Here is an 18,879-nt window from a genome sequence, read left to right as displayed (position 1 = left end):
GAACGGACAGGGACAACTGGTTTAATATGAATATCTTGCTAAACATTTACCTGCACTGATTAAATGTAGGTTAAAAAGGAGTGAAATGTAGGCTAGCTGTAGCTAGCGTATTTCACTATGAACATTAAGCTAACAGCTCCATTTCTACCTCTCAGACTATAGGCTACCCACCTTTCTTGGACAAAAACTGGCTCACATATTGACACCGTATCTTTTGCCTCTCCTCTCTCTCCTTTCTCTCTTTCCTTTAGTGAAAACCGGATTTTCTTTTGGTACTAGGTAGCATGATGATGACTGTAGTATTCTAGCGCAACTGCTGACTGTTACTAGGCACCGTCACCGTCAGTGCGCTAAGGCAGGACCAAACCATTTCATGCAGATACAGGGGGGTGGTGAGTCAGTAAAGATGGTTACTTTTTGGTCAATGGGGATATTTAACTTTTACTGACAACAACAAGTAAAAACAAAGAGATCATTCATTTTATTACTATATTTGGAAAAAAAATATAAGTTTAATAATTTTTTTTTTTTTTTTTACCTATTTTTGGGGCCCCTGTCAGTCAGGGGCCCTTGGAATTGTCCTAACTTTTGGCGCCACTGGTTGCAGGCAGGTGGAAGTGTGTTTGCCAGTGGAGGCACGGTTCACAATAATGTAGAGTCAGACATCCCAAAAAGAACTTAAAAGTCAGTTTCTGCAAAGACTGGTCAGTCCAGTCAGCAGAACCAACAAACTAGCTGGGTATACACTGTACAAGTGAGAAAAAAGGCACTGATCTTGGGTAATCAACTCGTGGTTCTGCTTCAACTGTGCAAGAGCCTGAAGACGGCCTACCAGAATTTCCAACATGTCAGAAATTCATCTGAACATCTTACGGCTGGTCAGGAACAGCTGATCAGGCTGTGATCCTCACTCCATCCTGTACACTTCACAGCAAAGGACGAAGCTGAAATTCAAACACTAAAATGAGTTGTAGTGCTCAAAAATCGGGTCAGAAACAGGCTCAAATCTTACAGTGTATACCCAACTTAATGGTTATTCAGTGGGTTAATAACAGAATCGAGCCATTTTGGTGTGAGTTTGCTTTGAAGCTTTTGATTACTACCAAAGCTCCAGAGTCCAAAAAAAAAGGTATTCGGGATATCCCTGAGAGTTCCCCTCTCATTTTTTCAGATCACAAACTATAAGCGTGTGGACTGCTTATTCTGTGTGTCTTTTTTTTTTTTTTTTTAAACTGTGGTCATTATTAAGAAGGAAAGAGGAAGGCATCTTCTATTGTGCTGCAAGAGGGGAATCTTTGACCACTGAAAGATTGAAGAAAGCAAAAGCATTTGTCAAGAACGTGTGTATTATTCAAAAACAATGGCGATTAGATTTTGTCTTAGTTTTGACAAATGATGCCAACTAAAAATCCAGGAAAGTTATTAATAAATCAGCTGTTTTACAGACTGATTCTGTGGTTCATAAACAGTCGTCTTCATGACGTGATAGCTGCGATTCATCCAACCTGCACACTCAGCATGTGTGCCTCCACACATATCAGACCTTCATGACCACGCTCACTCACCTCTCCTTCTCCCTCCAGGTGAGCTCCTACCCAGTTCCCATCCTGCTGATGAAGACGAGCCGAACCTCCTGCTGGTCCCGGGGCTCCCAGTTTTCTCTCCACTCCGCTCACCAGGGGGGGCTGTTCCCGCTCAGCACTGGCGACCGGCTGTTCGTCACAGTGACCAACGCCTCCGCTGTGGACATGGACGAAAAGAGCAGTTTCTTTGGGGCGTTTCTCATCAGCTAGACAATCAGATGAGGGATCGACTGTCATGTTTTTAATGTTGGTGATGGATGAATCTGCAGCCTCTTGACTTCTACTATTAATGAACCCAGAAAAACTGCAACAGAGAGTCCATTTGGAGGTTTGTCTTACTTTTTTTGTTTCAGGATCACAAGCCAAAAGAAAATTAACAACACTGGTTTCATGGGTGGAGAAGAGACTGGTATGGATTTGGGGCTGTGTGTATGAGTGAGAGCTAAGACTATTAAAGTTAGTGTGGCTTTGACTCGACAGAGATTAGTTTCTGTTGTACAAACATTTCTTTAAGGCAGAAGTTCCCTAAATTTTTACAGGTAAATTTAAGTGCAGAGCAGCAGGTTTTCTGCATTAACTTTCCTAACTGGTCTTTAACAGCTAAGAGGAAATTTTCTACTACATGATGGTTTGGTCGTGGTTAGTTAACCTACACTGTTCTGAGCTGACATTCTGTACACAAAGGTTTAATTCAGATGTGATTTGCCTTGGTATCTTCATGCCATTTTACTCTGACGCCTGATTTATTAGTGGTTTTGTCCGGTCACTTGGGTTTTTTGTCTTTTTCCTCAGTAAATCCTTGAAGCAGTTATGCACAAATAGCACACAATGACAGGCATTGGTTGGTGCTATAACCTCAAGCGCTGGCGCCAAATATCAAGATTTCTTTAAGGTCAGTACGGTCACTGGTTTTCCAGACATGTTTAAGGGTTCAAGCCTGAAGGGCTGTTTTTTGTTTTTGTGCTGGTTTATTATTTTTCTTCAGAAATGTTTTTGCAAATTCCCATGAGATGGTACATGGCAGACATGTACATGAAATTTGAAAAACATGAAATTTTCACCAATGTAGGGTGTTTTGAACAAATGCTCCTCAACAAAATTGACCCTGATTAGCCTGACTGAGATGCTGTAAAGAAAGGTCAACTTTGAAAAGTCACAACTCATTCAGTGTAAGCTTTACACAGAACTTGCCTCAAAAACCACTAAAGTCCAAGTCTGGATTTTCTACCATTTGTTTGAAAATCACATTTTTGACATCTACTCCTGAACCGTAGGTCTGACTTTTACATTTTCTGTGAATCATTATTCGACGAAGTTTATCAAAGTGTTTGAAAAGCTTGTTGATATCTTACAGTGTTTTGAATATATTGACCGATGAACTTCAGTAGAGGTGTAGCTTAGTACATAAATAGACCTAGCTCCGTAACAGTTGGGCCAGTCATCACAGATCTTACAGGATATGTCCAGTAAGTCAGTTATGTCATTCACACAAATAAAATATTTGGGTCCAAACAATATACAAAAAAAAACTCCTATGTAAGATGAACATGTTAGTAAAAGCACTAAAAGGTAACTGATAACACAGAGTCCCATTATTCAGTCACGGCCTACGTAAGTATCTTAAACATACCCTTAAAGTTTAATTCAAATTGACCACTAGGGGGCACTAGGGATGCAAAAAAAAAAAAAAATGGGCGTGGAATAACACACATCAGACTAAGAATCAGAAATTATTTGTTCAATATTACGAAACAAGATATGTTTCATAATAGTGTTGAACAACTTGTGTACAATTATTCAAAATTGCTCAGAAGGGGGTGTCACTGGTTCTAGACAGAGCAATTGGCCTGGTGCAAAATTTGGCCATAAATCAATGACAGTTTTTCCAAACATCACCAAACTTGGTAGATAGGCTATTTTTAATCAAAGTCGTGGAAAACATGTCCCCAAAATGTTTTTTTTTTTAAATTGACCAATAAGGGGGCAACAACACTGCTGAAGAACAGCGTGGCCTGGCACAGGTTTGGTTATAATAGAATGAGCATCTGTCTGATGTCATAAAATCTGTTAATTATCTTTCATGAAGGTGTTGGAAACTGTCAAAGGTCTCGATCCTTTGCAGTTTTCAGATTTTAACAGTCTGTGTTGGCTTGAACCCCAGAAATGCCACAGGGGCTACATTACTCATTACTTACATTATTCAGGTGTCCCTTCAGCGTGTCTGTAATATCTAATGATGATCTTCCAAAGCTAGACTGTATTTTCAAATTTTAAATGTTGTTTTAGATGCAAAGCACTTTGTGAAATTGGCTTGTAACTCAACTCACAAAGTCACAAACTCACCCGTAACAGCTCACAGATTCTGCACATGCTGACCTGTGCCACCAATAGGAAAAGACAGTTGTAGCAGTTTAGACTTTTGGGTACTTTGCATACATTACACTCACTCCCATCTTATTAATTTTGTAGCAAATGCTGCAAAATTGGGGTCTGCCCTAAAGAATTGTTTGTATAAAACTCTTACCAGCTGAACATTCGTGATTATCTGTGTCCCTGGATGTGTGTTTGTGTAAAGATGTAAATATTGTGCTATATTTTGTGTTTTTGTTTTTCCATTAAGCTTGCAAATTCTGGGTCTGGAGCTCTCCATGAACTCTCTTCTTCTTAAGTTTCCTTCAGTGAGATGTTGAACATGAGGGTGGAAGCCTTACCGTCTGAGACTGTTTACTGGTTTGTGGGCCTGTGCTACCATTACAGGCCTTTCAGACAATTAGTTGACGGCCATGTTGAAAGATTAAAGGTGTAAAATCACCACCTTTTCCTTCAGGAGGTTTACAGTACCAATTTTAAAGCACTCCCCCTTACATATCCAGCTTTGTGTTGTGTTTCTGTTGGCTGCAGGGCCACAGTCTCTCCCTCTGCTGCTGGCTTGTCCATTGTAACTGTTCTCCAAATGGTGCATTAAACTTTCCCTAAACGGTTGGTATTCTCGGGCATTCATGTCATGCTGGATTAGCTGCAGATGTGACCTGCAGACTTGGAAAACAATCATGCACATCAGCATACAAACAGTAGAAATGTGGGATTTTGTTTTTGTCTATAGCTCCTGTTTTCCATGTGATGTATCGAACTGTTTGTAATGAACACTGCAGTAAATCCTCTGAAGCTCAAGGACATATAAACCAAAATGATCAGTTATGTTTGACTTAAAGGGAGCTGGATGTATCAGTGGATATAACCGGGGTCATTCCTGATTTAGGAAATATTCATTCTTAACTTAAACTCTACTTACTGGATTTCTCCTTGGACTCAAAGCTGCATCTTGTGACCTTCATCAACAATTTACATATACCACTGCCTGTCATTAGTGACCAGTTTCATACTTAGGTCAGGTGAATAACCTCCATGACAACTTGGACAAATTCATCAAGAACAAGTTGTTTTCCAGGGCGTCGGTGGCTTAGTGGTAGAGCAGGCGCCCCATGTGCAAGGCTGTTGCTGCAGCAGCCTGGGTTCGACTCCAGCCTGTGGCCCTTTGCTGCATGTCACTCCCCCTCTTTCTCCCCCCTTCACACGTGTCTGTCCTATCCATTAAAGGCTGAAAATGCCCTCAAAAAAAAGAACAAATTGTTTTCCTCACACAAATACAAAAGAAGAATCCAAAAAACAGGGAAAATCTTCATGAATTGACGTCATAGCGGTCTGCGTTTAACAACAGCAAAGCTGTGTGATGCTAACAGTTAACCCTGTCACTGTGTGTGTGTGACTCTGTACCAGTCAAAGAACTTCAGTCCTGTAGAGAGGGGGGCTGAATGAATGAATACACTGCACGCAGCTCTACAATGAAATGATTTCAATCGTCATAATTTGCAGTAAAGTTGCAGTGATTGATCAAAAAAACAAAGTCGCAGAATGCACGGGAATCCGCTTAATTTGTGTTCATGGTGATCACAACATTGCAAAATCCTGGAGGGACTATGTTTCAGCAAAGCCGCTAAATGAGACTTGGATTATTGTGAGTTATGTGAGAGTTTGCAAAAAGATGTCTTGATATAGTTTTGTTGTTGTTAAATGCAGACCCCCTTTAATTCTCAAGGAATATGCTCCATTTTTGGATTTGCCATTCATGGCGGAGGCGTGCGAGAAAAATAACATTTCTGGGAGGAGGGAGTTTTCCTCTGATTCATTTAAGTCATAAAGATTTTTACCATAATGATTTTCAATCAAGTTTTAAGTTCTCATTTTTCCTATATGAATTCAGCGTTTACTGAAACACTTATGTAAATATCACAACACAAGGTCTTTTTAATTTCTTGTTTTTGCAACAAATGTATTATCTTTAATTGTTTTTTTTTTTATGTTGGTATGATTGCAGAGGGGAATTTATACTAAATGATGAAAAATCATGGTTTAAAGTTGATATGAGTTGATAAGTATAGTTTGTACAGACATAAATCTGCAGTTTTGAGTCAACTAATTGTGAGGTGGATGTTTACAGAGCTGTCTATGTTTTATCTTTTACATCTGATGAGTGAAACAATAACCTGAGACACTGATGTAAATGCAGCCAGTGCCTTTCAGTACGTTCAACCTCCATATGGAATAACTTAAAAGATCCACTTGCAATCAGTCCTCTTTGTCAGCTGGACCTCGAACACCTAAAAAAGACACAGCTGCACACAGATGAGGATGTGGACAAATAAACAGAATTTGAATTGTTTGCCGGATAGACCAAAACTAAATGTGAATGTAAATAACCTGGTGGTTTTGTCTGTAAATATGTGAAATAAAGACACTATAAGAGGAACTTACAAATCCTTTGATACTTTCTCACACAGTGCTTTACTCACAAAACATCTTGCGCTCATCTGGATATCTGAGATTGTTCCCAGTTTTCATATTTATAGTCAGTTGATCAGTCATGCCAGGGTGTCACCCTCAATCAAGCCGAAGTAAAACAGAAGAGGTGCTTAAAATTAAGTTTAAACATCTACAGTCCCATCACTAAAACTGAGCACACTGCATGCTTTGATGAGGACTGCCCAAAGCTCCAGAACAAGTGAGTCAGCAGACCTTTAGTTGAGATAATTTTGTTGAGAGATGGTTTAAACAGTCATGCCACGTATGGCCAACAATGAAACCAAGACATACAAATAAAGACTATGTTTTCAGGCAGTTTTCACAAAAGTATTACTCCTACTGGATACTTGGTTAGTGTTTGTTGTATTTAAAACATGATCATTTATATTTCTTTTGCACATTTCTGCATCCACTAGGAGTAAAAAACAATTTTAAAAAGATGATGTTAATGTTATTTATTTAAAATTTAAATATTTTTTAATATTTCGATTATCTTAAATTTGCATAACTGATCAACAGACCAGAAACAACCACAGACACACTAATGAGGGCATTAAAAAATCTGGTGAATAATCCTGGTGTCCTGAAGTATAGTGCAAGAATTGTTTCAAGTTTTAAAGCTCTGCAGTTTGCCAAAAATCGAGTAATTATAACAGCGGGAGATCCGTTAGTAAAAGCCTGGATTATTTAACCTCACTTCAAATGCCACAGACTAGAGAAAATGAAACTGATTATACTTTAACTGTATTCTCGATGCATTTGATTGTAAATTCATTTTTGGATGTTAGTGTGAAAAACAATGCAGCAACATAAGAATGTAGGCATATGCTTATTTAAGCCTTGGAGGTAGATGTGGAAAGTTATCTACAGACAATTACTGTAACCGTTCATTTCTAACCCTTACCCTAACACACAACAAAATTCTATGATTTCTCCAAAACTTTGAATGATTTTTACTGCTTAGATGCTTTTTCAAGGTCTTGAAAATTAAATTGTGAAAATCTATGACTTTCCCAGTTTTTCCATGACTTTGTATAAAAAGTTTGTTTGCAAGGAGCCAAAGGGTGAGATACAAAGGTTGGCAGAATAAAAGCAACCTTTCCCCTGATCAGTCCTCTTAATATGGTTTATTAAAAGTTACTCATCATTTTAAAGGCTGGTCTGCCACCTACTGGTGCCCAAAGGCACTCTGTGGGTTCCATTACCCACACTACCATACTACTTAGTATGCCAGAAAAATATTTAGTATGTCTCATTCCATGATATGTCAAATGCGGTATGACAGAAATACCAAGATGGGCGACTGCATGTGGTCACAATTTGCATAATGCAAGCAAACAGGTTTTTCTGGCTATTCTGACTCAAAATATAATCACAGAGGACACAACAAAACAACAACAAACGGACATAACTAGGAAAATACCAACAGAGAAGTGCATATGTATTGCATATTACTGAGGAGTTACACTAAACACATTACAAAGAAAAGACAGCAGAGAGTTTTGGGTTGACCTCTGTCTCTGGTGAGCTCAACTAATGGAGCTTTGTATCTCCAAGGTAACATTATTTAATACCGTTCAACAAGGAGGTCAGAGTTCAAGGGGCAGTGTTACCATGAAGTAGTTTGCACACTGCGTGCAACAGTACATTTTTTTGTAAGGGCGGCTACAGAACATACTGATGATAAAAAGAAAACGTAGGCTATGCAGTTCAGAATGTAGAGTATTTTCAGTATGATAGGGGGAAATGCTACAACATTTGTTGTGATTGGTCTCAAGTCTTGAAATGAGGTATGGACATACTTTAGTCAAGTATCTAACAGTTTAACTTTAATATTTCTAGATCACATGAAATGTCACACTTGGATCTATGTCAGGATTTTCATAAAATTTGGAAAAACACCAACACTGTGTCTCTTGGCTCATTTATGGCCACAACTGAAATTTTGAATTTCTCAGCACAAATTTGAAGAAAATTTTCAAAATTGGTAAAACCATTATCATTTTGTCTTTAGATGGCTGTTTTTTGGGCGGCACGGTGGTGTGGTGGTTAGCACTCTCGCCTCACAGCAAGAGGGTTGCTAGTTCGATCCCGGACTTGGGAGCCCTTCTGTGTGGAGTTTGCATGTTCTCCCCGTGTCAGCGTGGGTTCTCTCCGGGCACTCCGGCTTCCTCCCAAAGTCCAAAGACATGCAGATTGGGGACTAGGTTAATTGATAACTCTAAATTGTCCATAGGTGTGAATGTGAGCGTGAATGGTTGTTTGTCTCTATGTGTCAGCCCTGCGATAGTCTGGCGACCTGTCCAGGGTGTACCCTGCCTCTCGCCCGATGTAGCTGGGATAGGCTCCAGCCCCCCCGCGACCCTCAAGAGGATGAAGCGGTTAGAAGATGAATGAATGAATGGCTGTTTTTTCTATATATTCCATTTTATGTAAGTAAAAACCGTCGTCCCATGTGCCAACTAAATATACAGTCAGGTCCATAATTATTTGGACAATGAGACAGTTGTCATCATTTTGGCTCTGTACACCACCACAATGGGTTTTAAATGAAACAATGAATACCTGCTTAAAGTGCAGACTCTCTGCTTTCATTTAAGGCTTTTTTCAAAAATGTAGTATGAACCGTGTAGGAATTACAACCATTTCTTCACACAGTCCCCCAACTTTAAGGGCTCATAAGTATTTGGACAAACTAACATAATCATCAATTAAACAGTCAGTTTTAATACTTGATTGCAAATCCTTTACAGTCAATGACTGCCTCAAGTGTTGGTCACATAGGCATCATCAGATGCTGGGTTTCTTCCCTGGTGATGCTCTGCCAGCCCTTTACTGCAGCCGTCTGCACTTCCTGCTTGTGCCCTCAGTTTTGGCTTCAGCAAGAGAAACGCATGCTCAGTTGGATTCAGGTCAGATGATATGACTTGGCCATTGCAGAACATTCCACTTCTTTGCCTTAAAAATGTCTTTGGTTGCTTTTGCAATATGCTTCAGGTCATTGTCCAACTGCACTGTGAAGCATCGTCCAATGAGTTTTGAAGCATTTAGTTGAATCTGAGCAGATAATGTAGCCCCAAACACTTCAGCTTTCATCCTGCTGCTCTTGTCAGCAGTCACATCATCAATAAATACAAAAGAACCAGTTCCACTGGCAGCCATACATGGCCATGACATAACAGTACCTCCACCATGCTTCACTGATGAGGTGGTGTGCTTTGGATCATGAGCAGTTCCTTCCCTTCTTCCTTCTCTTGTCTTCCCATCATTCTGGTAGTTGATCTTTGTTTTATCTGTCCATAGTATGCTGTTCCACAACTGTACAGGCTTTTTAGATGGTTTTTGACAAACTCTAATCTGGCCTTCCATTTTTAAGGCTAACCAATGGTTTGCATCTTGTGTATTTATTCTAGTGAAGTCTTGTCTTGCTTACAAGAGCAGCAGGATGAAAGCTGAAGGTTCAGTGGTAGGCTTAAGGATTTGTAACATTAGAAACATAGACTTTTATGCAGAAGAGCTTCATTTTAACAAAATAAATTAAAAGATGGGTAAATGAAACTAGATAAAATGGTTGCGGCAATTAACACTGCAGAAATTCAAGTTAATGAATATTTAATTACCTTTAAAGCCTATCATTTTTAGACTTAAGACCTGCAGACATGAAGCTCAATGCTGCCCTCCAGTGTCTACCTGAAGCAGTGCAGGCCCAACAAACAACACCTTGCAGCTCCTCAGAAGAGTGGACACTTCAGACTTCAGCCAGAGTGAAACAAATAATCACACAACACTTGGTAAGTTTTTGATTTTCTTTCTTTTTTGTGGAAATATGTTACAGTTATATTACAGGTATTTAAATGCCCCGAGGGAGAACAAAAACTGTTTTAGAGACTAACACTAAGAAGGAGACAGCAACTTAACTGAGACAGGAACAGTCCCGACCGGATCGACAGACTCAACAGGCAGAGTGGGCGAAACCGCCGCCCCACACTTAACCTATGTTAGGAGACGTCCAATAAATACTGCAAATGTTAACGCAACTTATTAAAATAAAAAAACAAAACAAAACAAAACAAAAGACGAGGAAAACAAGTGTGCTCTCCTTCTAGAGTCCTTTGTGGTATTTAGCAGCAAGTGTGTAGCTTCCAGAAACCAAAAACTTGTGAATAACAACGTGCGGGGCCTGCAATCAACCAGAGTCTTTAACACAAGCAAGGACAGATCAGAAATGTGGTGGTTTTAAAATGTGTGTGGAAAAAGTGCTGAATACAAGAACACACAAATGATTAAACAGGTTAACTTACATCCTTGATAATCCAACAGTAAACCAGGGACAGAAGTTCTGTCCTCCACCAGCCACAATGGTTGGTTGACCTCTAAATTCACCATCCTATCAGTTTTATATACGTTTTTAGTATACAATAACATCTTAGAATAATGTGTGGGTGTCTGACAGTGGCTCACAGAGTATAAACATTCAACAGACAAAACTGAAACTTACATTTGGCTGGTGGCGTTAAATTCACATCCTGCTTCTTGCAGTCAAAGTTATCAAAAATGTTATTATTGTAAATGTTTTTAGCATTATTTTGAGGTTGTGTTCTTCAAGAGACTTTTTCTGTTATTTCTAGTGGTGGAGCAGAATTGACAAAATACAATCTACCTGTGTGAAAATATTCTGGTTGAATGCAGCTCTGCCCCTGCACCATCTTCCATTGGTTTTTAATGTAACTTATAAAATATATCATAAAACGTCTTCTTAAATGGAAACTGAAACGTCCATGTACAAAAAGTTTTCTTTTATATAAATTACACCAGTCTCTGATGATGATGATGATGATGATGATGATGATGATGATAATGTCTCTGTTCCTGCTAATACAGTTCATCTCTAAGCCAAACCCTTCCCCTCAAACATACACACTCACATGCTCGCCCGCACACACGCACACACACACACAACGGCGTGCGACCGCGGTCAACACTCCCAACTTAGCTACACAACATGCTCTACACATTTCCCATAGTAGAGAAGAAAACAAAAACTATCCGCACTGAAAGGAAATCTCTGAACATACAGTAACGCTACATCTCCTCTTTCTTCTTCACACTGTATCTGTATGCAAGACCACAAGCATGGTGCAGTTTCGGGCGATGGGTAGAGGGCGGCTCCTCAGCTTCAGCTGGTGACCCTCCCTATCGCCTGTCACTGTAGCTGCCTTGTTCTGGCTCCGCCACTGCAGGTCCCTGGCACGCCCAGATGGATAACGCCCAGCTGGCGGGGCGGGGAATGTGACTGACTGGAGGAGGGGCGAGACCTCAGCAGTCAAACCGCATCTCCAGTGAATCGTCAAAGCCCCTGTTGTCGTGCCCGGCCCCCGATAGGAAGGTGGCCGTGACAGGTGCCCCTGTAGCCGTGGTGACGTTGAGAAGGGTGTTGCCGGGTGAGCTGGTGGCCGGGCTACGGAGGGCTGCTGCGGTGATACTGGTGAGGTTGATGCCCAGCGTAAGACGAGTCTGTTCCAGAGCTTTCTCTGGCACAGCGAAGGCCTCCAGCTTCTTCTCTCCATTGGCCATGTAGGAGTTCTGGCAGCCACGGCAGATACAGTCCAAACACGCCTAGAAAAGCGATCAGAATTAATAACACTGTGATATAATTAAATATTACAACAACATAAAAGATCATCCAAAGACTGAGTGCATTTACATAGACACAATAACATGTTTATGAGGCTTATCCTGGTTATAATCATATTCAGGCTACGCTGTTTACATGAGCACAGAGAACTACCAACCTGGTTTGGATTTCTGCACTTTATTTGCACAGGCGCTGTGATATTTACAAATAGCAACCACTTGACAACTCTTTATTTCTTCTCTGCTCTTAACACCTATCACTGTTCTCTCTCAACCACACACACACACTTTGTACTGAGCTAATGCTATTCCTAAAAGAGGCTAATGTTACACTACTCTTTAAACACTGTCCTCTTCGACAGGTATCAGCCCATCATCCACCGCATAGGACAGGGGAGCAGTGGATGAAGACGTGCGGCCTCTTCCATTACCGAAAGAAAAAAACACACTGTTTCTTCATCGCTGTAGAAGTGAGATGTTTTTGCTGCTGCCTCTGTTTGTGTTACTGTTCCATGACTTAACTGAAGCTGCGCCTGAGTAGGTGGTTGGCCACGCTCAGTAAGTGGGGTAAGGTGTATACATGCAACAGTATTCTAGTTTCTTTGGGACATCTCCAGGTGGCATATTTGGGTTTCTCACAAACTGGATATGGTCTTTGAAAACAAGATATGGTGTTTACATGATCAAACACAAACAGGATACTCCAAAAACCTGATCATAAACAGGTTGTCCATGTTGATGTATACACACTCACTATCTCATAACAGAAAGGCTACTTCATAAATTGATGTTTAAAAGATTAGGAATGAACTGTCAAACCAAAGGTGGAAAAGTAACTAAAATACTTACTCATGTATTTCACTTTAGTTGAATTTTTAGTGTTAAACGAAAGGTTTAAGGTTCAAATCCTAAGACACACACTATTTACCTGTTATCCTCTGTAGTTTTAGATATGAACACAATACAGCTGCTAATTTTTCATCAACCATAAAATACATTTGTCAACTTCTGTAGGAAAAACAAAAACTTTTAACCAGTGTGTTCTGTTTTTTTTTGTTAAGTCTAATATTAATAATATAATATTATATAACTATAACTATAATATTATATAACTAATATTTGTTCACAAAACTGCAAAGTAGTCTAGCTCAAACAATTAAGAAACAAATAATTTACTCAGGATTCTTAGAACATCCTCATATATCTTAATTTTGCTTTTATTTAAGAAATAGTATGTTAGTTTGATTTGTAAGTTGTTAAATTAATTGGTGTAACAGATATTCGTGGTGTCGTTTTTAGGTGCAAACACTGCATGTGTGCGGTTTGTGTGGGAGGTTGCCATGAAAAGAAAATCACTGCGAAAGAGTGCTGCTGTGGTTTTAACAGTCTGGAAACCACTGCTGTAGACGTCTAACTTCCCTAACAGCTAAAACTCTTTATCACTATGTCAACAATATTTCCTCCCCATGCATAACTCCCACAGAAACAAATCAGCCGTAAAACTATAGTACAATGTAAACAAAGACAAGCAGTCACTTAAATGTAATGAGCCCCCAGGTGGAAATTCATTTTGTTTTATGATTTTAGCAATTCAGATAAATACATTTCCACATATTAGTGGTTCTGGCTGTGGCAGCAGCAACAGACACACAGCACATTGGGTGGGGGTTTGTGCTGTAATTAAAAGAGGCCTGGAGCTTCATCAGCCATGTTCTCACCTTGCGGTTGGAGTAGCAAGGGCAGCGCTGCCCCCTACAGGTCAACACAGAGGGGTTCTGTGTGGCTCGGCCGCACTTGCAGCCCTTCTTCTCCACAGGCTTCTTATACAGTGGCTTCGAGGGGCTGGGTGGGTGTGTCAGGGGGTGAGCATGGGGGTGTGGGGGTACTCTGTCACGGGGTTGTGCACGGGGCTTGGGGGCCCCCTGCCTGGCCTTGGTGTAAGCCTTCTTGGGGCCCCCATGGTGCTCCACTGTCTTTTTCAACGCCTTGTTGGGGACGAGCACAGTCTTGCCCACCTTGGGGGGGCCACCGTTAGGCACAGGGGCCAGGTGTGGGTGGGGCGAGGCTTGTGGGAACTTGGGCTCCTGTTTGGTGGTAGCACCGGGGTTAGGGTGATGGGGGGAGCTGTTGGCACCGAGGGGAGGACCTCGCAAGAGGCTGGAGATGGGAAGGGGCTGCACCTTTTCACTGTCGCTTTCTGAGCGGGAGCGTTTGCGGTGGTACCGAGGGGGGACACAGGGGATGACAGTGGAGGGCTGAGGGGGAGGTTGCAGTGAAGGCTGCGGGTGAGGTTGGAGTGGGCGAGGGCTGTTCCCTCGTGGGAGGGAGGGGATGAGGCGGGAGGAGTCAGGGCCAGGGCAGTGAGGCCCGTTGAGGCTGGACTGAGGTACAGAGGGGGGGCAGTCTGGCTGGGGGTTGGGGTCAGGGTCAGTGTCTGTCTCCAGAGTCCTGAGCACTTCCTCAACACTCAACAACAATGACCCCCCGCCATGTTTCAGGTCATCCCCAAAGGTGCTGATGTCACAAAGTTCCGCCTCCCCAGTCCCTGTGACGCTCACACACACTGGGATCTCCTCTGAGAAACTCTCCTGCTTTGCAACACCTCCACTTGTTTCTATGGTGATGGGTTGCAGTGTGTCCGAACTGACCAGGCCGTTACAATCGTGCAGCCCGTTTACGCTGACAGGGCTCGGTTCCTCCACCTTGAGATCCTTTGTAAGTGGAGCTTCATCAGGCTGGACCACATCGGAGGAGGAGGCCGTCTGCGACAGGCTGACTGAATCTGAAATGTCCTCCGCCTCTGGCTCGCTCTCAGCCAGAGTGAGGCCCTCGTTGAGGATGGCCTGGAGGTCTGGTGAGTCGCTTGCTGCGCTGGCTATGTGTGGAGCGAGCGGCGACTGGGTAATGTAGAGGCAGAGCTTCCTGTAACAGTGGACAAGCAAGGAGAGCTGCCTGTTTTCCTCAAAGCGGGAATAGTCCTTACACCAACTACAGGATGGCTTCAGCTGCATCCTCTGACCCTTACAGCCTCGACAGACATAATGCTGACATGATGAGTCGGTGGGGGCGATGGGGTCCTGCAGCAAGTTACCTACAGATAATAGAAAGAGCAAATATAGAAGACATTAATACATTACACATTTCACAGGAACAGTGCAGAACAGCTCACACTGATGATTAATTCACAGACTTTCGCAGGCACCAGAAAAAGCAACACAGCTTGACATCATGATAAATATGGCAATAAAATTCTTATCTAACCAACAAATATGGCACATAACTGTCCAAACAAACCGATGATCTGATAAATCATGGCCATGGCTTTGAAAAGTGTCAGTGTAGTGAAAGAATAATTAGAATTTACAAATGATTGCTTCCTCTTTTGCTGTGTTTTTATAGCTTCCTAAAACTGTTTGTAAACCTAAGCAGTGCCTGGCAATCTGCCAGACTGGATGACAACCCGTCTTTGAGAGGAGCTTCCTTAGCAACGCTGGTCACTAGGGAGTGCAGCTGCAGATAGGAGAAAAAAAAGGATGAAGGTCCATTCATGAGAAACAACCAACCTTACACACTCTGCACTGCCTGTCTGATAAATCCCACGTAGCGGCAGAAAAATCTATATTTAACACTCAACTGCCTTGATATTGATTTATTATTTATGCAGTGGAGGTGGAGGTTATCTGGGAGTGCAATAAAGCTGCTCTTCTCAATAAAATCGCAGCAACACAAATATCTCCTTTACCTCAGGAGATATTCCCTGTATAAGGAAGAGATGAGGAGGGTGTGAAAGAGATTAGGTGCATAATATCCAGTATGTGGAGGGACTGTTATTCAACACGATGAACAGAGAAACGCCCCGATGCTGCCAAATCGCACACAGAGGGGGGTGTGTCATGATGGGTGTATCTGAGAATTATGATGCGTTCACAGCGCGTTGGAAACAGCGCTGTTGAATTTCCAAAACACACCTGGTACGATTCTCAGACTTCACAGTGGTGGGAGAAATATCCAAATATTTTACTTATAAACACAGGTAAATATTTATAGCTATATGTACGTAAATATTAAAAGTTAAAGTACTTATTATGCAAACAGTTTTTTATTATTATCGATGCATAACATTCATTGCAACTGTTATTTTTATTGTTTTATTTTCATGCATTTGCAACTCTGTTAAGATAAATGCTATAAAAAATAAAGTTATTACTGAAGTTATTACCTTGTAAATTATCCCTTACATATGAGTTACATTGTAATAAGTATTAGATTGTTGTTTAACAATCTCTTATTTTGAATAACTTAAAATCACTTCTCATAGCCTATCTTGATTCGACTTCCATTTCTTATATATTGTCTTTTTCTAATTATTAAGTATTTTATAGTATTTCATTCTCTGTACTTTGCCTGATTTTATTTAATTGTGCTGGTTTTTTTTACATTATTAAACTTATTCCGTTATATTTTGAAGAAAACAAACAAACAAACAACACAGAAACCCAAGTGATACATACTGTCAACTCGACACAAAACACATTTAAAATAAATAAAACACAAATCAAAAATCCTTAAATAACTGTTTATATGTTTAAAACTTTATATTCCAAAGTAAAGCTTTTCTTGATTTATTGAAAAAGGTCAACATCATATATATTTAATGATAAATATCAATTTACAAATTAATCAGTACCTATGACTGATTTAACATACGAGTGATGAGAAATAACCTGTACAATATATCCATATGAAAATGTCAATATTAAAATAAGTACAAGTACCTTAAAATGAACCTAAGTGCAGCATTTTAGGACCTGTTTCCTTCCCACCACTGCTTGGCTCATAATTTATTACGAGTGAGGGTTGAGATATTTCCGACTGTGCCTGAAAGCAGCATTATTTAAAGGTTCGCTCCCTTCGCGAGCACAGCTGACAACAACGCACGTTACCGACAACCTCTCCAAAAACACCCCTTTATACACTATACACATTGAGATAATAAAAAAACCAAATGAAATCCACACACTTACCGCAAACCAAGCAGGACAAGGACTGACGGAAAAACGGTAGCAGCTTGCAGAGCTCCGCAAGGGCCCGGGGGTCTCGGGGGTCGCACTGCAGCACCGAACGGCTCGCGGACACGTAGAGAGAGGTCGCATTCACCGGGTTCATCTCAGCTGCCTGTCCCGGGGCTCCCGTCCGGTGCGGTCCGTTAAGATGTATTAATACGTTAAAACACCAAAGTCACACAAAAACACATACAAACTAAACGATGGCGGCGGCGGTAGACCAGCAACTCCTGGGTTCTGTCCGGTAAAATCACTGTTTTTTTCAACGGAGTCTGGTGGCTTTGAGGAGAGCATAGGTGGATACAACTGCTTCAGTTCCCCGTCGGTAAATCCCACATATATAGCAGTCTGCGCAGGGAGCAATCGAGGTTACTCATCCCAAGTCACATCCAATCCATCCTCAATGTGATGTCCCAGCTCTGAATGCACTGCTGCGTTTGATCGGGAAGATTACAAGTGCATTGACAAGCAGGCCGTGCATGCATATATATTCACCCAAGTCGGTTCTGTGTGAATCCATACAATCCGTGAGTTATGATTAGACAAAGCATCGTGTGGCGCTCTTTCCTCCGTCAGTGGCCTTTTAACGTTATTTACAGCTGGTTAGCTAGCAGCAGCAGCTCCGAAATTCAAACAGGGGCTTTCGTGACAAAGTGCTCCGGTTTGCAGTGGTTTCCCTCCGATAATTCCATAGTCCACATGCATGCTCGTCCCGGGTCTTCACGTCCGTCCAGCGCTGGTGTCACACAATGCATTTATTATCTCACACCGAGGCTGCCGTGTCTCCTATTTGGCTCGGCAGTGCAGCCCCAGCAGGCTCGTTATGGTTGTGTTATTGTTCGCGGAGATTCAAGGCGGCTCGAAAACAAAACAGGCCGCCCCGGCTTCAAACGCTCCTCCTGGGCGACTAATACCGACAGCAGCACGTCGATATGAAGGGAAATTGGCGATGGAGACGTTGTGGTTATTAAAACAAAAATAATTTCCACCCAACGGCGCTTTTGTCGGTGTAAAGAAAAATAAACCAGCGGAAGCACCGGGCTCTGGTGACAGTGCTCGCCGTCTGAGCTGCACCGGGAAGCCGGCTACAAAAGCAGGCCGCTTCCCCTCTTCTCGGGATTAGCGGGGGTCTCTCGTTCTCGCTGCTCGCCTCGGTTGGAGTGTAACAGAATAACCGAGGGCTTTAGCCGAAATTATGTCCTCTTGCAGCTTTTGGTAGACCTCCAGAGTGTCAGAGAAGACCAAAAGTGAAATAAATCCCTATTTATGCACGTTGCTATCGTTAGCCGCGGAGTATTCCTCATACCTCCTGTCGCTTTTCCACACATAAACAAGGGGGCGCTGTTGCCCAGATCTCGCGAGAACACACGGAACGCGGTTTATTTAAAAAAAATAATGGAATGACATCGATGGTGGAAACGGTTTTTACAAGTCTTATATTTACCCAGATTTGTAATTTAAATAATAAACCCAATTAATCAACAAACCAAGTTTCAAATTTAATACTATCTAACTAACTGTTAACTGTAATAATACTAACTGTAATAAAAGCCATTTTTACAATGAGTAAACCAACACCAGTTTGAATGATACTCCTGGGACCAGAAAAAAATAATTAAAATAAACTTTTTAAGGAAAATAAATCAAAATGGAGGTATCTGTTTTTGACAAAGACCTTTGTTTATTTTAGAATTTCTTTTAAATGTTGAAATGTTATTTCATTTATTCACAGAAAAGAA

General features: G+C 41.3%; 2 protein-coding genes across 2 annotated transcripts in view; one reads left to right on the top strand and one right to left on the bottom strand.

The window, feature by feature from the left end:
* Positions 1-5,806, top strand: part of tnfsf10 (TNF superfamily member 10) — a 29,278-nt gene extending 23,472 nt beyond the window's left edge. The window contains exon 6 of the mRNA XM_049565409.1: positions 1,584-5,806. Coding sequence (XP_049421366.1) covers positions 1,584-1,793 — 210 coding nt within the window. The 3' untranslated portion in view covers positions 1,794-5,806. The remainder of the gene's footprint in view (positions 1-1,583) is intronic.
* Positions 5,807-10,235: 4,429 nt separating this feature from the next.
* On the bottom strand, positions 10,236-18,472 carry msl2b (MSL complex subunit 2b). Its single transcript, XM_049565996.1, has 3 exons — positions 17,102-18,472; positions 13,796-15,168; positions 10,236-12,059 (listed from the first exon to the last, which is right to left on the bottom strand). The coding sequence occupies exons 1-3, from the start codon at positions 17,241-17,243 to the stop codon at positions 11,760-11,762; spliced, it is 1,815 nt and encodes a 604-aa protein (XP_049421953.1). The 5' UTR covers positions 17,244-18,472; the 3' UTR covers positions 10,236-11,759.
* Between the last annotated feature and the right edge of the window lie 407 nt (positions 18,473-18,879).

This window comes from Epinephelus fuscoguttatus, linkage group LG21, assembly GCF_011397635.1.
Source record: "Epinephelus fuscoguttatus linkage group LG21, E.fuscoguttatus.final_Chr_v1".
In the NCBI taxonomy this organism is placed as follows: domain Eukaryota; kingdom Metazoa; phylum Chordata; class Actinopteri; order Perciformes; family Serranidae; genus Epinephelus; species Epinephelus fuscoguttatus.
This window is presented reverse-complemented; position numbering and strand designations above follow the sequence as displayed.